Source organism: Pleurodeles waltl, chromosome 7 (genome assembly GCF_031143425.1).
Source record: "Pleurodeles waltl isolate 20211129_DDA chromosome 7, aPleWal1.hap1.20221129, whole genome shotgun sequence".
NCBI lineage: Eukaryota > Metazoa > Chordata > Amphibia > Caudata > Salamandridae > Pleurodeles > Pleurodeles waltl.
Genome location: NC_090446.1, coordinates 543,638,054 through 543,661,463, shown reverse-complemented (window position 1 = coordinate 543,661,463; position 23,410 = coordinate 543,638,054). Strand labels below are relative to the sequence as shown.

Below are 23,410 nucleotides of genomic sequence, written 5' to 3'. Positions count from 1 at the left end.
GGGACAAATGTATTTTAGGCAATTTTTCACTCTATATTTCAGCAAATGAATTGCTGTATACCCGGTATAGAATGAAAACGCACTGCAGGGTGCAGCTCATTTATTGGCTCTGGGTACCTAGGGTTCTTGATGAACCTACAAGCCCTATATATCCCCGCAACCAGAGGAGTCCAGCAGACGTAACGGTATATTGCTTTCGAAAATCTGACATTGCAGGAAAAAGTTACAGAGTAAAACGTAGAGAAAAATTTAGGTTTTTTTCACCTCAATTTCAATATTTTTTCTTTTTCAGTTGTTATTTTCTGTAGGAAACCCTTGTAGGATCTACACAAATTGCTGAATTCAGAATTTTTGTCTACTTTTCAGAAATGTTCCGGTTTCTGGGATCCAGCATTGGTTTCATGCCCATTTCTGTCATTGACTGGAAGGAGGCTGAAAGCACAAAAAATCTTAAAAATGGGGTATGTCCCAGTAAAATGCCAAAATTGTGTTGAAAAATTGGGTTTTCTGATTCAAGTCTGCCTGTTCCTGAAAGCTGGGAAGCTGGTGATTTTAGCACCGCAAACCCTTTGTTGATGCCATTTTCAGGGCAAAAAGCACAAGCCTTCTTCTGCAGCCCCTTTTTCCCATTTTATTGAAAAAAACTAAATTTTCACTGTACTTTGGCTAATTTCTTGGCCTCCTTCTGGGGAACCCACAAAGTCTGGGTACCTCTAGAATCCCTAGGATGTTGGAAAAAAAGGACAGTGAGCCCGGGACCCACATCTGAACATACCCAGCGCATTTAGGGCAACAAAAGCAAGCAAATGATGGACGGAATGCAGAACCAATGAAACATTTACCCTAGTCACAGATCTGGGTTTAATCATCAATTCTTTTGCTCACCATGCCACCCAAGTTTGGACCCAGCCATATGCAATTCAGTCTTGACCCTGTTCCCTATGGGCCAGGTCCTCCTTGGATCAGAAACAAGCATCCTAGCAGCCTAAACAAGGGCAGTACATGTTTGGACATTGAGTACATTTTAACCTATCTTCATTTTGGCACCAAGTTTTGCCCACCCCCAATACTTATTAGTTCATTGTTTAAGCTGTTAATATTCACAGATGTTTCTATGGCAAGGTCGTTGCATAGGCTCAACTGTGAATGTCTGAATGGGTGCCTTAGATATTGCCTCTGTCAAACTTATAATTGGGGTCACTGAGACGATTTGTGCAATTTAATTAATAAACGACAATATACCTCTACTTTTAAACCTGTACACTTGTGCAAGAAGTGTTGTATGTGGAAGTATTTGTAACTGCTGCAAATTGATGTAATTGGCCCAAGGTGGTGGTGGGGTCTTTACCAGTCACTCTTAATGTCCATCTAGTGATATTAGATCCAGAGCATCATTGCAAGATAAAAAAAGACTCCTGGTGATAAAGTGGGCTAAAGATACCCTGTTTTGCAGTCCTACATAGCATGTGATCGCATCCTTGTTGAAAAGAATAAAAGTTGGCCCATGTGCTAAACTGCAAAGGTCATGGCTATGTTAGCAAATTCTCAAGTTCGGTTCAGGAAATTCCATAAAAGTAGTTCAGTTCAATTTATAAAGAACAAGTTATTCACCTTTGGTAGCGCCTTATCTGGTAGATACTATATCTAAACCTCATTAGCTCTGACATACCCTACGAAGAACTGATCGTCCACCCAGAAAGTTGTGGACAAGGTGGAACAACAATGCTTCTTTGGGGTGCAGACAATGGAGGTGCTCCTCATCCTTGGAAGGGTGAGTGGGGGCGTAGAAAGTAGGCAAAGTGATGGAAGGAAGTGATCACCTTTGGAAGAAAGGAGGCCCATGTGCGATTCACCACTTTGTTATGATGGATGAATCAATAGGATGGCTTAGATGATAAGGTCTGTACCTCACTAACTCGCCAGGCAGATATTACAGCCACAAGGAAAGACGTTTTGACTAACTTGCCAGGCAGATATTATAGCCACAAGGAAAGCCGTTTTGATGGTGAGTAACCGCAGGGGACAATTATGCAGTGGCTCAAAGGGAGTGCACAAGAAGAAAGTAAGCACTAAATTCAAGTGCCACTAACACATGATAAAAGGATAAGGGGGGAAAAGATGAACTAAACCTTTCAAGAATCTATGTACAACAAGAGAACTAAAAAAGAGTGGGCTGATCAGGTAATCTGAGGATAGCAAAGATAGCAGAAAGATAACCTTTAAGAGGGCCCAGAGCAGAGCCCTGCTGGGCAAGAGATAGAATGAATAAATGAACCTGAGAAAGATGGGCAGAAAAGGGATCAACATGTCTGTCAGAACACCAAGCCACAAATTTCTTCCAACAGCAGGTGTAGACCGTCTTGGTGGAGGAACGTCTGGCTGCAAAAATTACATCACAGACTCTGGGAGGAAGGAAAAAGGCTGCCAACTCCTGCCCCTCAACCTCCACACAAGAAGGCAGAGACTGGAGAGGTCTGTGTGGAGAACCCTTCCCTGTTGCTGCAACAGAAGATCCTTCCAAAAGGGCAGCCTAATCGGAGGATCAAATGCCATGCTCTGTAGTTTGGGATACCAGGCTCTCCGTACCCAATTGGGTGTTGTAGGAAGTTGGCTCTGTATGTGCTATTTCAAAGTAAGGAATAGCATGCACAGAGTCCAAGGGTTCCCCTTAGAGGTAAAATAGTGGTAAAAAGAGATAATACTAATGCTCTATTTTGTGGTAGTGTGGTCGAGCAGTAGGCTTATCCAAGGAGTAGTGTTAAGCATTTGTTGTACATACACATAGACAATAAATGAGGTACACACACTCAGAGACAAATCCAGCCAATAGGTTTTGTTATAGAAAAATATCTTTTCTTAGTTTATTTTAAGAACCACAGGTTCAAATTTAACATGTAATATCTTGTTTGAAAGGTATTGCAGGTAAGTACATTAGGAACTTTGAATCATTTCAATTGCATGTATACTTTTCAAGTTATTCATAAATAGCTATTTCAAAAGTGGACACAGTGCAATTTTCACAGTTCCTGGGGGAGGTAAGTTTTTGTTAGTTTTACCAGGTAAGTAAGACACTTACAGGGTTCAGTTCTTGGTCCAAGGTAGCCCACCGTTGGGGGTTCAGAGCAACCCCAAAGTCACCACACCAGCAGCTCAGGGCCGGTCAGGTGCAGAGTTCAAAGTGGTGCCCAAAACGCATAGGCTAGAATGGAGAGAAGGGGGTGCCCCGGTTCCGGTCTGCTGGCAGGTAAGTACCCGCGTCTTTGGAGGGCAGACCAGGGGGGTTTTGTAGGGCACCGGGGGGGGACACAAGCCCACACAGAAATTTCACCCTCAGCAGCGCGGGGGCGGCCGGGTGCAGTGTAGAAACAAGCGTCGGGTTTTCAATGTTAGTCTATGAGAGATCAAGGGATCTCCTTAGCGCTGCAGGCAGGCAAGGGGGGGCTTCCTCGGGGAAACCTCCACTTGGGCAAGGGAGAGGGACTCCTGGGGGTCACTTCTGCAGTGAAAGTCCGGTCCTTCAGGTCCTGGGGGCTGCGGGTGCAGGGTCTTTTCCAGGCGTCGGGACTTAGGTTTCAGAGAGTCGCGGTCAGGGGAAGCCTCGGGATTCCCTCTGCAGGCGGCGCTGTGGGGGCTCAGGGGGGACAGGTTTTGGTACTCACAGTCGTAGAGTAGTCCGGGGGTCCTCCCTGAGGTGTTGGTTCTCCACCAGCCGAGTCGGGGTCGCCGGGTGCAGTGTTGCAAGTCTCACGCTTCTTGCGGGGAGATTGCAGGGTCTTTAAAGCTGCTCCTTTGGATAAAGTTGCAGTCTTTTTGGAGCAGGTCCGCTGTCCTCGGGAGTTTCTTGTCGTCGTCGAAGCAGGGCAGTCCTCAGAGGATTCAGAGGTCGCTGGTCCCTTTGGAAGGCGTCGCTGGGGCAGAGTTCTTTGGAAGGCAGGAGACAGGCCGGTGAGTTTCTGGAGCCAAGGCAGTTGTTGTCTTCTGGTCTTCCTCTGCAGGGGTTTTCAGCTAGGCAGTCCTTCTTCTTCTTGTTGCAGGAATCTAATTTTCTAGGGTTCAGGGTAGCCCTTAAATACTAAATTTAAGGGCGTGTTTAGGTCTGGGGGGTTAGTAGCCAATGGCTACTAGCCCTGAGGGTGGGTACACCCTCTTTGTGCCTCCTCCCAAGGGGAGGGGGTCACAATCCTAACCCTATTGGGGGAATCCTCCATCTGCAAGATGGAGGATTTCTAAAAGTTAGAGTCACTTCAGCTCAGGACACCTTAGGGGCTGTCCTGACTGGCCAGTGACGACTCCTTGTTGCTTTCTTTGTTCCCTCCAGCCTTGCCGCCAAAAGTGGGGGCCGTGGCCGGAGGGGGCGGGCAACTCCACTAAGCTGGAGTGCCCTGCTGGGCTGTGACAAAGGGGTGAGCCTTTGAGGCTCACCGCCAGGTGTCACAGCTCCTGCCTGGGGGAGGTGTTAGCATCTCCACCCAGTGCAGGCTTTGTTACTGGCCTCAGAGTGACAAAGGCACTCTCCCCATGGGGCCAGCAACATGTCTCTAGTGTGGCAGGCTGCTGGAACTAGTCAGCCTACACAGACAGTCGGTTAAGTTTCAGGGGGCACCTCTAAGGTGCCCTCTGGGGTGTATTTTGCAATAAAATGTACACTGGCATCAGTGTGCATTTATTGTGCTGAGAAGTTTGATACCAAACTTCCCAGTCTTCAGTGTAGCCATTATGGTGCTGTGGAGTTCGTGTTTGACAAACTCCCAGACCATATACTCTTATGGCTACCCTGCACTTACAATGTCTAAGGTTTTGTTTAGACACTGTAGGGGTACCATGCTCATGCACTGGTACCCTCACCTATGGTATAGTGCACCCTGCCTTAGGGCTGTAAGGCCTGCTAGAGGGGTGACTGACCTATACTTGCATAGGTAGTGAGAGGCTGGCATGGCACCCTGAGGGGAGTGCCATGTCGACTTACTCGTTTTGTTCTCACTAGCACACACAAGCTGGCAAGCAGTGTGTCTGTGCTGAGTGAGAGGTCTCCAGGGTGGCATAAGACATGCTGCAGCCCTTAGAGACCTTCCTTGGCATCAGGGCCCTTGGTACTAGAAGTACCAGTTACAAGGGACTTATCTGGATGCCAGGGTCTGCCAATTGTGGATACAAAAGTACAGGTTAGGGAAAGAACACTGGTGCTGGGGCCTGGTTAGCAGGCCTCAGCACACTTTCAATTGTAAACATAGCATCAGCAAAGGCAAAAAGTCAGGGGGCAACCATGCCAAGGAGGCATTTCCTTACAGGTGTCACCAGGATGACTTGGGCCTGGTCGTTCCTGGTCTTCTTGAGAACTCTGGGCAGGAGTGGTATGGACAAAAAGGTGTACAGGAGGCCTGAGCTCCATTCTAGGCAAAAAGAGTTGTCGAGCAAGAGCCGTCTTCTAAAAGACAGCGTGCAAAACTGCTGACACTGTGTGTTCTCTGCGGAAGGTAACAGATCTAACCAAGGCTCTCCACACCGCTGAAAAAGACCTTGCACCACCGCCGGATTGGAGACACCATTTGTGATCTGCTAGGCATCTGCGGCTGAGTTTGAGGATTCCACAGGATACTGAATTCCTCTGATCTTCACTTCTCTCATATGGCCCCCCCATCCCAGGAGTGACGCATCCATTACTACTGTGAGGTGTGGTTGGGGAAGGGAGAGGGGTCTGCAGCTAATTCAATCGCTGTTTGTCAGCCACCACTGCAGATCTTTGAGTTCCCTCTGAGATGTGGACCATGTCAGAGAGATTCCCCTTGATGTTGGGCTCACTGGAACTTCCAGTCCTGCTGTAGAGCCCGCATATGCCAGCATGCATTTGTCACCAGCAGGATGCAGGAGGCCATAAGTCCCAGCAACCTCACAGTCTGTCTCACCAAAATTCAAGATAGTGGCTGAAACATCAGGAGGATAATCCCAAAACTGCTTCATGTCCAGAACTGTTTCGATGAAAGGGACGTCTGAGAGGGAGTCAGGTGTGACGTGGCAAGTATATAGCGAACTCCAGCAAAGCACAGGTGGTTCACCGAAGTATGTAGGTGGGAGTCTACAGCCTGGGGCATGCCTGCCTTCAACAGCCCATCGTCAAGCTAGGGGAACTGACTTCTGGCTGCCTGATTCATGAGGCTTATGAATACCACATCCTTGGTCACACAGATGATTGGGAGCATGCATGGCACAGTGGCTGGGCGGAAACTGGTGCAGTTGGTAGCCCCATACACAGCGATGAAAGGAGTGAAATGCAAAATGGGGAATGCGAGGGGAGGAAGCTAAGCCCAAGGAGTGGGCCGTAGCCCGAAAGTCCTTAAGTCTCTGAGCACTGAGTCCGCTTTGTCTACGAAGAGATGGAAACCTCTAAAGGGCATGACCAGCAAAGAAGACCTAACATCCCCTGAAAAGCCAGTAGTTCATAGCCAGGTGTAGCACCTAAAGGCCACTGTTGACAAAACCACTCTGCCTAGCAAGTAGGTAGTGTCCACATCAAATTATAAACTTTGCTGCATCTCTCCTGTCTGTTACTGCTTGGGAGAGCTCAGCCCTGGCCTCCATTGGAACCGTAGGCAGTACTTATGAAACCGTATCCCACAGAGTGTGAGCCTAGAGGCCCAGAAGACATGCAGTGTTCACAGACTGCAATGCCAGACTGGTGAAAGAAAACATCTTCTCCCCAAGTGTCACCAAACCTCTTGGATTCCCTACCTGGAGGAGCGGTAGATAACACGCAATGGTTGACATGGAAGGTGGAAACCTGGACCACATAGCTCTCAGGGGTGGAGCATAAGGTGAGGAAACCTGGGTCCCATGGGGCAGGTGGTGGTGATGGGAGACTGTCCTTTTCACAGGAGCCCCTCTGTTGGTTTTGGACCAGGCACCCAAAAGGACATCTGTAAGGGCCTCTATAAATGGGATGAGTGGTTCAGATGGGGAAGACTTCCGGCTGGAGCATCTCTGTCAAGACATCAGTCTTGACCAGCACCAAAGGCAACTGAAGCTCTAGGAACTCTGCTGCCCTCTGCACCACCATCGCAAAAGGCACTCCCTCCTCCATAGCCACCGTCAGGGGAAAAAGCATGCCAGTTAACTGGGGAAGTATCCAAACCACTGGCATCAACCAGTTCCTACACCAGTCAATTTCATAAGATTCGACTTCAGGGTCCTGTGACCCCTTCCATTCCTCCCTGAGGCCCATAGGAATAGGGCTCAGGGTCCAATTTGGGAGACAAAGCTCCTGATAGCACCTGATAGGGCATCGAGTAATGCCCCTCCACCTAAATCGGGGGTTAAAATGGGGATGGCGCCGCCAGGAGTGTCTGCATCTGGACTGGTGCCAGGGAAACATTGAGGTGGCATGACCAGCATCAGTCCGGATCCAGAAGTGGATCACTGTGACTCCAATGGCACTGGAGCAACTGGGGTGGAACCAGTAAGGGCCGCTGCCAACCCCGCAGAGGCTGACAGAGTGCCAGATGGGAGTGCTTGCACAAATATGACGAACATGGCGCCATAAAACTACTTGAGCTGGGAGGGGGTTGCTCCGGCTCCTGGAAATGCAGAAAAGTGCAGAGTCTGCCCAGGCACAAGCTCAACCACTGAGCAAGGCCTAGAATGTGGATGCTCCCGCATCTCTTCAGCCGATGGATGCGGACAAGTCGAAGCATGCTTAAACTTCTTCTTATGCTTGGACTTACCAGAATGTCCCGAAGATTATGAATGGAGGCAACGACCCCAGACTCCAAGACCGATCCCGGGACCTTCCTCTGGATTGGGACCTAGACCGGCACAAAGTCGTATGATGGACCACAATGAGCTTGAGGAAGCGCTCCCTCAAAGCCTTCAGGTTCAGTATGCGACAGTCAGAGCATGACTGAGTCGTAGTGGTGCTCGAGGCACCATAGTCAAACAAGATGCTGGTCGGTCACCAACACCGGCCTTTGAGTGGCCACAAGACTTGAAGCCAGCCTTTCTAAATGACATCCTGCCACACCAGGAGGAAAACCTCAAAAAAGCTTCTACAAAACGTAAAAAAAAGCTAATTCGAAAAGAGACTGAAGGGGTAGCTCTTCCCAGACCTGCACTGGCTGACACGGAAAGAAAAGAACTGACACCAGGGCATCTGTGTGGCACCGATGCAGGTGCCGCAGACGTCCCTTCAAGCACAGATGACCCCAACGACGCATGTGGAGCCAAAGAGCACCACCTCTCGGCGCGCAGGGGTACTGCTCACGAAAAAACTTCCAGACCCACTCCGACACCTGGGATAATTCTAAGGCAAGGAATCTGTAGCTAGAAGTCTTTATCAGATATATGTTTGTTTTGACTTTGGTCCATCAAACATAACCCATATACAGCTTACATTTAGAGTTCGAAATACCTATATGAATTAAAAAATGTCAACCATTTCCCTAATTAAAAATTCAAGACTTCCTTTGTACAAATTGTCCAGTGTTGCAAATAAATACTGTTGATGCTTACCCCCATTAAAAATTATTCCACATTTTCCTGCTTGCTAAAAAAAACCTCTTATTGCACAAATCACATCAAAGAACTGCATATAAAAAAGTGTAGATTCTTTCAAACTGTGAAATACCCCATATTTGGTTTCCAAAATATATGCTGTTCCGTCCTAAAAACAAGCAATCCAATAAACTATGCAAACTCGTGCATTTCATCTGAAGACCACATTTGCAAAAGCCACCATTTTCTTTTACCCCCTTAGCCATCTCTAAACAGGCGTATACAGAGTTAATCCAAATTTGAAATTTAAGGAGTTCCTGTCTCATTGCAGAGTTTGTGAATGAAGATAAATAAGGAAATAGTGTTACTCTGCCAAACATCCCATGAAAGAGAAATAGACTTCGTAGTGAGAATGCATCTGTAGTCTCTATCTCAAGATATTTCTTTAATTATAACACGGAATTCATTTTTTGAGAAGTTAAGCGGGCGTCAGACATGGGGAGCCAGGCGAGTACTGTTTTATAATTGAAAAACTCTGCCCTAGGCTCCCAGGACAACTCTCATCACTCTTCAGAATCTTGTCTCTACACAACTTGGATAGCTTTTCGTCACTGGGTGCTAATAACCTGTTCCTCCCCGAGAAACAAGACTAAGAAGGCAAGCCCATCTCCAATCTTAATACCCGGACAAATACTGACTTGAGCATATTCAAGACCCCTTTTCAAGCACTGTCTATTACTTCCCAACTGCACATCTCACTCAATAATAACATTTCTGAACCACATAACTATTGTGTCTGGAACAATGCTTTGAATGCAGTAAGGACTGGATCCAAATTGGGACCTGCAAACTCCTTCCTAAATGTAATTATCCCCATTACAGTTGGCAAGGCATTTACTTTATCAGTAGGTCTTTACTTCTTTAGTCACTGCCTTCCCCAAATACCATTTAATCTCTTTTTTTTAATGAACAAATACCAATAGTTTTGAATTTTTGTACTGACCGTATGTATTTTTATCCATGGTGTACCCCATCAGGAGCTTGAGGCCCTCCTCCACCCGCAGGCTTCTGCCTGCGCCTCATCCCTGGTGTCTAGTGGGAGAGCTCTGCTTTCCTACTAGGCTACCTTCTGCCTCTCTCCTTCTTTTGCTTTGCTTTGCTCTGCTCTCTGCTCCACTACTGTCCCTTAGTGCTCCTTTTCTTTGTTTCTCTCTCACTCCTCTCTCTCTCTCACTTTCACTCTTCCCCCCTCCTCTCCTCTGCTGTCCGCCCCCTTTTTCGGGCCCACCCCCTTTTTCGCACCATTTTTTGTCCCCCTCCAGCCTCCCAGCTGTCCTCTACTCCCCCAACCTCCCTACTTAATGGCGGCCGCCGCGTGGTAGGCTGGGAAATACCAATGACCTGGTCAGTGCATTGCTCTGCCTCCCATGGCTCCACCGTCTAAGTAGAGCCCTTTCCCTGGCTCCTCTGAAATCCTGATCCCTGTCAGGAGTTCGAGGCCCTCCTCCACCCGCAGGCTTCTGCCTGCGCCTCATCCCTGGGGTCTAGTGGAAGAGCTCTGCTTTCCTACTAGGCTACCTTCTGCCTCTCTCCTCCTTTTGCTTTGCTTTGCTCTGCTCTGCTCTCTGCTCCACTACTGTCCCTTAGAGTTCCTTTTCCTTGTTTCTCTCTCACTCTGCTCTCTCTCTCACTTTCACTCCCCCCCCTCTCACTCTCCCCCACCGCTGCTGCCCCGCGGCCCGATTCGCCCCCTTTCTCGGGCCCTTTTCTGTCCCCCTCCCGCCTCCCAGCTGTCCTCTCCTCCCCCCCACCTCCCTACTTAATGGTGGCCGCTGCGCGGCCGTGCTACTGGCGCGCCAAAGGTAAGCCCATCTGTGCCCGTCCTTGCCGTGCGCCAGAACCCCTGGCTCCCGCCCCCCACCGCTGCCACACACGTCTTCACTATGACGCCGCCACTCTATGCGCCCTCAACACCGGCCCCTCTCCCGTCTGCCTTCAAGCCTCCCAGCAGACCACCCGTGGACCCTTCTCCTGCCGCAACTGCAACTTCACCAGCTTCCACGCCAACGACACACCCCTCAAGGCAGAACGCAACCATCTCAGATGTATCCTCCTCAACACCCTCTCCATCCACAAGCATGCAGTAGAGCTATGGAATCTACTCGACACAGCCTCCCCAGACGTCGCCTTCCTGACCAAGACCTGCATGAACCCCTCCTCAGTGCCTGACATCGCCATAGCCATCCCGACAGCTACAAGATCGCCATAGCCATCCCCGACAGCTACAAGATCACCTGCAGGGACCTCTCCAACAAACCAGGAGGCATCACCATCATCCACAAGAACACCCTCAGGATCACAACCAACACCAAAGACATCCTCAGCACCGCCGAACTCCTGCACTTCCAAATCCACACTGACCCAAACACCACCTTTCAAGGGACCCTCGTCTACAGGCCCCCTGGCCCACAACAGCAGTTCAGCGACTCCATTGCTGACATCAGCAGCAAGCACGCTCTTGCATGCACTGATTACATACTCCTCGGAGACTCAAACTTCCATCTTGAGAACACCAACGACAACAACACCGCCACCCTGTTCGACAACCTCTCCAGCCTCGGCCTCAAACAGCTCGTCATGACACCAACCCACTCCACAGGACACACACTCGACCTTATTTTCTCCGCCAGCAATCACGCCTCTTTCAGCCACACCAACAAACTCCACTGGACAGACCACCGCTGCATCCACTTCTCCTTCAAGAAACCCACAACACGCCACCACCCACAACGGATCCCCCACCGCAGTTGGAACAAGGTCACCGAAGACCAACTTATCGCAACCCTCTCCCAGAACCCACCCATCGACACAACCGATACTGATGCAGCTGCCCGCAACTTCAGGCAATGGGTCAACACCTGTGCCAATACTCTCGCCCCAATCAAGAATCCCTCCAATAGACGCACTGACAGAAAGGCCTTCTGGTTTACCACCGACCTCCACGAATCTAAGCAAAGCTGCCGAAGACTCAAAAGAAAGTGGCGCCAAGATCAGACTCTGGACAACCACACAGCCTTCAAAAATGCCAACCGCAGCCAACACCAACACATCCGAGCCGCCAAAAGACCGCCTTCAAAGACCGAATCCACAACAACAAACACAGCCACAAGGAGCTCTTCAATGTCGTGAAGGAACTCTCCAACCCCAGCTCCAACGTCAATGACATCCCAAGACCTCTGCGACTCCCTAGCCTCCTACTTCCACTGCAAGATTGCAGACATCCACGACAGCTTCAGCACCCAGACACCCCCCCCTGGCAACCACCAACCCCACAGATTCACCTCCGACCAACCTCCTGCTCTCCTGGACCCCTGTCAACGACACCATCGAAATTATGAACACCATCCACTCCGGCTCTCCATCTGACCCCTGCCCTCACCACATCCTCAACAAAGCAAGTTCCGTCATCGCAACTACGGAAGATCATCAACAGCTCCTTCGAGTCCGCCACCTTCCCAGAGAGCTGGAAACACGCCGCGATCAACACCCTCCTCAAAAAACCCAGGCGGACCCAAAGGACCTAAAGAACTTCCAGCCTAGCTCCCTGTTCCCCTTCCCGGCAAAAGTAATTGAGAAGGCCGTCAACAGACAACTAACCCGCTTCAAGGAGAACCGCACCCTGGACCGTTCCCAATTCGGATTTGGCAGCAACCACAGCACCGAAACGGTCCTCATCAATGCCACTGACGACATCAGAACCATACTGGACAGCGGCAAAACCGCAGCCCTCATCCTCCAGGACTTCTCGGCCGCGTTCAACACAGTCTGCCCCCACACCCTACGCTCGCACCTCAGCACTGCTGGAATCCGCAACAGAGCCCTGACTGGGTCACCTCCTTTCTCACCAGCAGAACTCAGAGAGTCTGCCTCCCCACTCGGAGGTCACTGAAATCATCTGCGGCGTACCCCAGGGTTCGTCCCTCAGCCTGACCCTCTTCAACGTCTACATGGCCCGCCTGCTAATATCACCCTATCCCACAACCTCAACATCATCTCATACGCCGACGACACCCAGCTGATCCTCTCCCTCACCAAGGACTCCGCCAAGAACTACCTCCACGAAGGAATGAAGGCCATCGCCTAATGGATGAAGAGCAGCTGCCTCAAACTCAATTCGGACAAGACGGAAGTCCTTATCTTCGGCTCCACCCCCTCTGCCTGGGATGACTCCTGGTTGCCTGCCACTCTCGGAATCACTCTCACTTCCACCGATCACGCACGCAACCTAGGATTCATCTTGGACCCCTCACTATCCATGACCCAGCAAGCCAATGCTCAAATTAACTCATAATAATACTAAAACTGTACTCATATTTCCCAATACTAATCCATCACTAATTCTTTTTGGGTTCCGGAGTAGCGTGCTACTCGCCGAAAAGCGCTTTGATGCCTCGTCAGGGGTAGTAAGCGCTATATAAGGAAAATGTCACTTACCCAGTGTACATCTGTTCGTGGCATGAGACTGCAGATTCACATGCTTTGCACATCCCGCCATCTAGTGTTGGGCTCGGAGTGTTACAAGTTGTTTTTCTTCGAAGAACTCTTTTAGAGTCCCGAGATCGAGGGACTCCTCCCCCTTCGGCTCCATTGCGCATGGGCGTCGACTCCATCTTAGATTGTTTTCCCCGCAGAGGGTGAGGTAGGAGTTGTGTATTATAGTAATAGTGCCCATGCAATGGAGTAAATATGTATGTACATAATGTGGTTTAAAGTGATATATTTACAAATTTACAAATGTTCAAGATCAACTTCGAAACGGCTACAGGCTCCCGGGGAGGCGGGTGGGCGCATGTGAATCTGCAGTGTCTCATGCCACGAACAGATGTACACTGGGTAAGTGACATTTTCTGTTCGATGGCATGTTTAGCTGCAGATACACATGCTTTGCATAGACTAGTAAGCAGTTATTTACCCAAAAGCAGTGGTTTAGCCTGTAGGAGTTGAAGTTGTTTGAAACGAAGTTCATAGTACTGCTTGGCCTACTGTGGCTTGTTGTGCTGTTAACACATCCACGCAGTAGTGCTTGGTAAACGTATGAGGCGTAGACCATGTGGCTGCCTTACATATTTCAGTCATTGGAATGTTTCCTAGAAAGGCCATAGTAGCACCTTTCTTTCTAGTTGAGTGTGCCTTTGGTGTAATAGGCAGTTGCCTTTTCGCTTTGAGATAGCAGGTTCGAATGCATTTAACTATCCATCTAGCAATGCCTTGTTTTGAAATTGGATTTCCTGCATGAGGTTTTTGGAAAGCAACAAATAGTTGTTTTGTTTTCCGAATTTGTTTTGTTCTGTCAATGTAGTACATTAACGCTCTTTTGATGTCTAATGTATGTAGTGCTCTTTCTGCTACGGAATCTGGCTCTGGGAAGAACACTGGTAGTTCTACTGTTTGATTCAAGTGGAACGGTGATATGACTTTCGGTAAGAATTTAGGATTTGTTCGTAAAACTACTTTATGCTTGTGTATTTGAATAAATGGTTCTTGTATGGTAAATGCTTGTATCTCACTTACCCTTCTTAGAGATGTGATGGCAATTAGAAATGCAACTTTCCATGTTAAGTATTGCATTTCACATGAGTGCATGGGTTCAAAAGGTGGACCCATGAGTCGTGTTAAGACAATGTTGAGGTTCCACGAAGGAACTGGTGGTGTTCTTGGTGGTATAATTCTCTTTAGGCCTTCCATAAATGCTTTTATGACTGGTATCCTAAATAGTGAAGTCGAGTGCGTAATTTGCAGATAAGCTGAAAGATAAGATAAGATAAGCTGAAATTGCGGTATGATGTATCTTAATGGATGAAAAAGCAAGCTTTGACTTTTGCAAATGTAGTAAGTAGCTTACGATGTTTTTGGCAGATGCGTGTAAGGGTGCGTGTAAGGGTTGAATTTGATTATTATTAATAATAAACAAATCTTTTCCACTTATTTGCATAGCAATGCCTAGTGGTTGGTTTCCTAGCTTCTTTTATGACTTCCATACATTCTTGTGTAAGATCTAAGGGGGTCATTCCGACCCCGGCGGGCGCCGCCCGCCGGGCGCAAACCTCCAAAAGACTGCACTGCGGTCAAATGACCGCGGGGGTCATTCCAACTTTCCCGCTGGGCCGGCGGGCGATCTCCAAAAGATCGCCCGCCGGCCCAGCGGGAAAGCCCCTGCAAAGAGGAAGCTGGCTCCGAATGGAGCCGGGGGATTTGCAGGGGTGCGACGGGTGCAGTGGCACCCGTCGCGATTTTCAGTGTCTGCAAAGCAGACACTGAAAATCTTTGTGGGGCCCTGTTAGGGGGCCCCTGCACTGCCCATGCCAGTGGCATGGGCAGTGCAGGGGCCCCACGACACCCGTTCCCGCCAGCCTCTTCCTGGCGGGCGGGAAGGGGGTCGGAATCCCCATGGCGGCGCTGCAAGCAGCGCAGCCATGGAGGATTCCCTGGGCCAGGGGAAAACCGGCGGGAAACCGCCGGTTCCCCTTTTCTGAATGGCCCGGGAAGCACCGCCAGCCTGTTGGCGGTGCTTCCTCTGCCCTCCACCCTGGCGGTTTGAAACTGCCACGGTCGGAATGAGGGCCTAAGTGTCCGAATTCTAAGACTTCAGGAGCGAAATTGCTAGATTCAGCGATGCTGGATTTGGGTGTCTGATCTGTTGTTTGTGTTGAGTTAACAGATCTGGTCTGTTTGGCAGTTTGACATGAGGCACTACTGAGAGGTCTAGTAGTGTTGTGTACCAAGGTTGTCTTGCCCAAGTTGGTGCTATTAGTAGGAGTTTGAGTTTGTTTTGAATCAATTTGTTTACCAGATATGGAAAGAGTGGGAGAGGGGGAAAAGCGTATGCAAATATCCCTGACCAACTCATCCATAACGCATTGCCCTGAGATTGATCTTGTGGGTACCTAGATGCGAAGTTTTGGCATTTTGCGTTTTCTTTTGTTGCAAATAGGTCTATTTGTGGCGTTCCCCAACTTTGGAAGTAAGTGTTTAGTATTTGGGGGTGAATCTCGCATTCGTGGATTTGTTGGTGATCCCGAGAGAGATTGTCTGCTAACTGATTCTGAATCCCTGGAATAAATTGTGCTATTAGGCGAATGTGGTTGTGAATCGCCCAATGCCATATTCTCTGTGCCAGGAGACACAACTGTTTTGAGTGTGTTCCTCCCGGTTTGTTTAGGTAATACATCGTTGTCATGTTGTCTGTTTTGACAACAATGTGTTTGTGGCTTATTATGGGTTGAAATGCCTTTAACGCTAGAAATACTGCCAGTAATTCTAGGTGATTTATGTGAAGCTGTGTTTGCAGATTGTCCCATTGTCCCTGGATGCTGTGTTGATTGAGGTGTGCCCCCCACCCTATCATGGAGGCATCTGTCGTTATTACGTATTGTGGCACTGGGTCTTGGAAAGGCCGCCCTTGGTTTAAATTTATATTGTTCCACCATTGAAGCGAGGTGTATGTTTGGCGGCCTATCAACACTAGATCTAGAAGTTGACCTTGTGCCTGTGACCATTGTGATGCTAGACACTGTTGTAAGGGCCACATGTGCAACCTTGTGTTTGGGACAATGGCTATGCATGATGACATCATGCCTAGGAGTTTCATCACCATTTTGACTTGTATCTTTTGTCTTGGAGACATGGCCTGTATTACATTGTGAAATGCCTGTACTCTTTGTGGACTTGGAGTGGCAATCCCTTTTGCTGTGTTGATTGTGGCCCCTAAGTATTGCTGTGTTTGACACGGCTGAAGATGTGATTTTGTGTAGTTGATTGAGAAACCTAGTTTGTGGAGGGTTTCTATGACGTACTTTGTGTGTTGTGAACACCATTCTTGCGTGTTGGTTTTGATTAACCAATCGTCTAGGTACGGGAACACATGTATTTGTTGCCTTCTGATATGTGCGGCCACTACTGCCAGGCATTTTGTAAAAACTCTAGGCGCAGTTGTTATTCCGAATGGCAACACCTTGAATTGGTTATGTACCCCTTGGAATACAAACCTTAAGTACTTTCTGTGTGAAGGATGTATCGGTATATGGAAATATGCATCCTTTAGGTCTAGTGTTGTCATGTAGTCTTGTTGTTTGAGCAGTGGGATAACGTCCTGTAATGTCACCATGTGAAAGTGATCTGATTTGATGTAGGTATTTAACGTTCTGAGATCTAATATAGGTCTTAGAGTCTTGTCCTTTTTGGGTATGAGAAAGTACAGAGAGTAAACTCCTGTTCCTTTCTGATGAATTGGTACTAATTCTACTGCTTCTTTTTGTAGCAACGCTTGGACCTCTAGTCCTAGAAGGTCTATGTGTTGTTTTGACATATTGTGTGTTTTCGGTGGGACGTTTGGAGGGAATTTGAGAAATTCTATACAATAACCATGCTGGATAATTGCTAGGACCCAAGTGTCTGTTGTTATTTCCTCCCAATGTTTGTAAAACTTGGTTAGTCTCCCCTCCACAGGTGTTATGTGTTGGGGATTTGTGATGTGGAAGTCACTGCTTGTTTTGAGGAGTTTTGGGACTTTGGAACTTCCCTCTACTCTTTTGGAATTGTCCCCCTCTATATTGTCCCCGAAAACTTCCCCGCTGATATTGGCTCTGATAAGTGGGCCTTGTTTGTGAGGTTGTAGCTTCTGTAGTTTGTCCTCGAAACCCCCCTCTAAACTGCATTTTGCGAAATGTGCCTCTGATCTGTGGGGAGTAGAGTGCGCCCCTGGCTCTGGCCGTATCTGTGTCCTTTTTAAGTTTTTCGATAGCAGTGTCCACTTCCGGCCTAAACAACTGCTGGCCGTTAAAAGGCATATTTAGGACGACTTGTTGTATTTCCGGCTTGAATCCTGACGTACGCAGCCATGCGTGTCTCCTTATGGTTACTGCTGTATTTACTGTCCTAGCCGCCGTATCTGCTGCATCCATTGCTGACCGTATCTGATTGTTTGAGATACTCTGTCCTTCTTCCACCACCTGTTGTGCCCTTTTCTGGAACTCCTTGGGTAAATGTTCAATGAAATGTTGCATTTCGTCCCAATGAGCCCTATCATATCTTGCCAGCAATGCCTGTGAGTTGGCAATGCGCCATTGGTTGGCCGCCTGTGCTGCCACCCTTTTCCCTGCAGCGTCAAATTTGTGACTCTCCTTGTCTGTAGGTGGTGCGTCCCCCGAGGTGTGAGAGTTTGCTCTCTTGCGAGCTGCCCCTACTACCACAGAGTCTGGTGTTAATTGCTGCGTGATATATACTGGGTCTGTTGGTGGTGGCTTGTACTTTTTCTCCACCCTTGGAGTTATGGCCCTGCCCTTTACAGGCTCCTGAAACACCTGTTTGGAGTGTTTTAGCATTCCAGGTAGCACAGGGAGGCTTTGGTATTGGCTATGCGTGGAGGATAGTGTGTTAAACAAAAAGTAATCCTCAATAGGCTCTGCATGCAGGGTGACATTATGAAATGCCGCTGCTCTTGACACCACCTGCGTGTAGGCTGTACTGTCCTCAGGTGGTGACGGTCTCGCTGGGTAACAGTCTGGGCTGTTATCCGACACTGGCGCATCATAAAGATCCCATGTGTCGGGATCATCCTGACTCATTCCAGTATGAGTTGGGGATTGCATCAGTGGTGGAGAGGCTACCGGTGATGTGTGCGTTGAGCGTGGTGGAGATGGTGGTGGTATTTGTCTTGCCACCTTTGCCTGTGGCTGCTTGTCTTTTTCTTGAAAGACAAGTCTTCTTTTCATCCTAATTGGGGGAAGAGTACTTATCTTCCCTGTGTCCTTTTGGATGTGGAGCCTTCTCTGAGTGTAGTCTGGCTCCATTGACTCTAGTTCTTGTCCGAACTTATGTCCTTGCATTTGTGAGGACAGTCCCTGTTCCTCTGTATAGGAACCTGATTTCGGTTCCGAGGCCGGATGTTTCGGAATGGAAACTTTTTCAGCAGTCTTTTTCGGCTCCGACAATACTTTATTTTTTATTTTTGGCGTCCCGCTCTCCCAGTGCTGACCTCTCGGTGCCGAACTTGCTCGGACCCGCTGTCTCGGGTTCAAGTCTGCTGTGTGCCGGTATCTCGACCGGAGTCGGATGTCTTCGACACATGCGTGCCCTTTTTCGGTGCCGATGTTCGGTCACCTATTTTTCGGGTTAAGCCATGGCCTGCTGGCGGTGGCGTCCCCTGGGCTTTTGTGGTCTTCTTGTGAGTTTTATGTGTCGACGTCTTACTCACAGTTTTGGGCGTCTGTTCGGGATCGACCTCGTCCGAGTCCGACTCCTCGATGGAGAAGGTTTCTTCTTCCTCCTCCAAAGGTCTTTGTCCTGTCGGCACCGACGCCATCTGCAGTCTTCTCGCTCTTCGGTCTCTTAATGTTTTCGTCGACCGAAACGCTCGACAGGCTTCACAAGTCTCTTCTTTATGTTCTGGAGATAAACACAAGTTACAGACCAGGTGCTGATCTGTATAAGGATACTTGTTGTGACATTTGGGGCAGAAGCGGAAGGGTGTCCGTTCCATTAGCCTTGAAGAGACACATGGTCGGGCCGACCAGGCCCCGACGGGGGATCGAAAAACCCCAAAGGGCCACCGGAGCTCTTCAAAAGTCGGTGTCGATCTGTTGTAACTAACCCGATACCAAACGCAAACAATACCGTCGAAGTTTCCGAGATTCTAACTATCTTTCCGAACCGAAATGCGGAGCGAAAAGGAACACGTCCGAACCCGATGGCGGAAAGAAAACAATCTAAGATGGAGTCGACACCCATGCGCAATGGAGCCGAAGGGGGAGGAGTCCCTCGATCTCAGGACTCAAAAAGACTTCTTCAAAGAAAAACAACTTGTAACACTCCGAGCCCAACACTAGATGGCGGGATGTGCAAAGCATGTGTATCTGCAGCTACACATGCCATTGAACATACTATTACAATTAAAATCTCCTCCTCCGGCTTCAACACCCTACACATGCTCTGAAAGATCTACAAATGGATACCCACCAAAACCAAAAGAACAGTCACCCAAGCCCTTGTAAGCAGCAAACTGGACTATGGCAATGCCCTCTACGCAGGAACCACAGACAAACTCCAGAAGAGGCTGCAAAGCATCCAGAACGCCTCCGCACACTTGATTCTGGACATCCCCTGCCACTGCCACATCACAGGCCACCTGAAAAACCTGCACTGGCTCCCAGTCAACAAGAGAATCACCTTCAAACTCTTCACCCATGCTCACAAAGCACTGCACAACACCGGACCAGAATACCTCAACAAACGACTCTCCTTCTACACCCCGATCCGGCATCTCCGCTTTGCAACCGTCCCACACGTCCGCAGAACTACAACCGGCAGTAGATTATTTTCACACCTCGCCGCCAAAACGTGGAACACTCTTCCCACCTACCTGCGCCAGACCAAAGACCTCCTTACCTTCAGGAAACTTCTCAAGACCTGGCTGTTCGAGCAGTAGCAGCACCTCCTCTCCTCCCTCCCTCTTTCCTCCTCAGCGCCTTGAGACCCTGCTTTACAAATCCCTGATTGATTGAAAGGCATCTAATATACGCTGGAGCCCAGAAACTAGTGCAAGTATTGCTGGTGCTTGGAGAGCAGGTCTCCCCTGATGATTTATAAGGGACCCCCAAGTCAACGGATTTTGTGATTTAGAGTATATATTTTTATTTTGTCAATAAATACTTTCAGTCTAAACCTGAACCTGAGGTGAAGATTTCTTTGACACCGGGAAACAAGTCAATCTCTGCTGTTTAATGGTCAACAATATGGCAACCAAATTCAAAGGAACCACTGTACCTGTGAGATAAAGGTCTGCATCCACTCCTTGTAGAACACTGCTTCCTGACCCAGCGCATACCGCTCCTATAGTAACGAGTGAATCTGAAAGGGAAAACACATGCAGATTAGTTTATGCTCTAAAAATATAGCTACTAAGTTGACACATTAGTCATGCTAGGTACTATTCTTAAGACTATAGAACAGAATACATTAATTATGGAGATGGTAGCCATTAAACAGTGTTTTTCCCTTGGCCCCACCAAATCCTGGTTAAAAACAGAATTTGTAAGGTTTAGTTGGACCTAAAAAACTACATGTTTAGCAATCAGCTTCCCTTAATACGCACACTTTTCCTCAACCCCCTCCTCACCCCCCAGATACTTGGAAGAATTATGGGGTAAAGCTATGGTATTTGTTTTAAGGCCTTAAACCTATGATTTACTATTCTTTGCCTGGATTGTAAGGATTAGTAAACATACAGCAAAACACAGATGTCTAAACATCTTCTACAGAGGCTCCATTTTGTACAGTGCTCTGGTAAAAAGGTTTTTGGTGCTGTGGTCAAAACAATTGTACACAATTATTAAATATATATAAACACATCCTAGATATCATTTTATTGACACTCCACACAAATTTGTAATACTGCAAGAAGCAGAAGGAAGGAAAACTAGACTCAAAAGGTCATGACTGGATATCACTAGGGCTATGGTTGCTGAACACATTTAATGTATTTGTTCCATGTCTAATACAGGTTATAAGGAAAATGTTACTTACCAAGTACGCATATGTTTGGGGCATGTAGTGATCTAGGATTCACATGCTCTGCATACTCCTGCCATCTAGTGTTGGGTTCAGAGTGTTACAAGTTGTTTTTCTTTGAAGAAGCATTTTCGAGTCACAGGATAGAGTGACTCCTTCCCGGTGATACTGCACATGGGCATGGAGTCCTTTGTTAGATTGTTCTCCCACAGGTGGGTTTAAAAAAACAGTATAGAGGAAGTATAGACAAAGATGTCCATGCAGGTGTATCGACATATGTACAAATGTATTCAAATATAAAGTAACTGGAATGGTCAGAGGAGACCGGGGAGATGGGAAGGCGTATGTGAATCTACAGCATTACATGCCACAAACTGATGCTTACTGGGTAAGTAACTTTCCATTTAATGGCATGTGTGTGTATAGATACACATGCTCAGCATAGACTGTAAAGCAGTCCCTCCATGAAAGCAGTGGCAAGCCTATGGAAGTTGCAGTTGTTTGAAAAAGCACAACCTGTCCTACACCGGCTTGCTGACATGCAAGTACATCTACACAATAAGGCTTTGAAAATGTATGTGGTGTAGACCAAGTAGCTGCTTTGCATTTGTTAACTAAAGGTATGTTTCCTAGGAAGACCATGGTGGTCTCTTTCATCCTAGTAGAATGTGCTCTAGGATTCAAAAGCAACTGTCTTTTTCCTTTGCATTGCAGGTTTGTAGCCATTTAACAATCCATCCTGCTATGATGTTTTTAGATATTGGACTACCTCTATGTGGAAGAGAAAAAAGCTACAAAGAGCGGTTTGGTTTTTCTAAAGTTTTTGGTCCTACCAATGTGGTATATGAGTGCTTGTTTGACATCTGGAGTGTGGAGAGCTCTTTCTACAATGGAGTCAGGTTGCAGGATAAAAACCTGGTAACTCAATGAATTGATTGATATGGAATTGAGAAACCACTTTGGGTAGGAACTTCAAATGTGTACGAAGAACCACCTTGTCTCTGTATATTTGGAAGAAAGGTTCTTCCAACATTAAGGCCTGTAGCTCACTAACATGTCTGAGAGATGTTACAGCGACTAAGAATGTACTTTCCCGGAAAGGAACTGAAAAGGGCATGAATTAATTGGCTCAAAAGAAGGACCCATGAGCCTAGTAAGTTCAATATTAAGGCTCCAGGATGGTGCTGGAGGTGCCCTGGGGGAATGACTCTTAATGCCTTCCATGAAGGTTTTGGTAACTAGGATTTTGAACACAGAAGTATGTTGTCTTCTCTGTAAATATGCAGCTATCGCTGCAAGGTGTAGACGAATAGAAGTGTAAGCTAAATTTGTTTTCTATTAATGAAGCAAATAAACAACGTCCTTGACAGTAGTTTTTTTTTTGGTTTGACAGCAGCAAACAAAACATTTCCATTTTGCTGAATAACATGCTTTGGTTCTGAAGGGCGTGGCTTAGGGCGTCAAGATGGTGGTCACACTTAGAGAGTGCTCCGGACCCCTCCATCATCCACCGCCCTGCACCCATCGTACATGCGCATGAGAGGGAACCTTGTCTAACTGCCCCGGTGTGGGTTTTCTGCACTGGGGGCATCTGAAACCCGGACTAAAGAGCCCTACCTGGGGACCTGTACCTGACATAGCAAGCTAGACCTGGCCATGGAGCACTGCCACCTGTAACAAGTGGGGCGGCCGGGTGGGATCAACTGCCTGCCCTCCCTGGACCTAAAGCTGCCCCTGGCCGGAGGAGGCAGGGGGAGGAGGGAAGTGGCAGAGTGCTCAGCGTCGGGGCTACCGAAGCAAGGAGAGAGGTGGGCATGGAAGCGGCCTGGGGCCCTGAGTGCCTTCCCTGCCAGCTCCCTCAGGCAGGGGAGTCCTGTCATGCGTCTGGCCCAAAAGTGACCAAGACAGTCGTAAAGAAACTGCTGCATCAGCACGGACCTAGGGTGAGGACAGAGCGGCGCCCTGCATCAGAGACTGCCGTGGTGCGGGAGCAGTGCGGCCTGCAAGAGAGGACATGCTTTGCCCCTCTGGCGCTGCAGCCTGGCCGAGAGGAGTAGCTAGTATGGCCAGAGCGAAGGGCTTACAAGAAGCATTCATCTGGTACCCGGTAAGCAGCATCTTGAGGGCCCGGGCCAGAGAACGAGCGGTGGACAGGGAGGTGCCTGGGAACACCCAATGTGTGGGTGGGTCTTGGGTGTCCCTAGCAGCTGCCTGAGGCCATGAAGAGGCTGCTTCCATGAGGGGGGCTGACATAGGAATGGAGAGTGGCATGTTGAGGTCTTCTGTCTACCCCTCTCCTTCCTCTGATCAGCACACAGTGGCAATGGATTCGGGCTAGCAACACACTCCACCGGGAGTGGAGAGG

At 48.4% G+C, this 23,410-nt stretch overlaps 1 protein-coding gene across 3 annotated transcripts in view; it reads right to left on the bottom strand.

Moving 5' to 3' along the window:
• NIF3L1 (NGG1 interacting factor 3 like 1) overlaps positions 1-23,410 on the bottom strand; it is a 179,298-nt gene that overhangs the window by 5,623 nt on the left and 150,265 nt on the right. For all 3 annotated transcript variants that reach the window (XM_069244286.1, XM_069244287.1, XM_069244284.1), the window contains exon 6: positions 20,302-20,385. In XM_069244286.1, the coding sequence (XP_069100387.1) occupies positions 20,302-20,385 (84 nt within the window). The remainder of the gene's footprint in view (positions 1-20,301; positions 20,386-23,410) is intronic.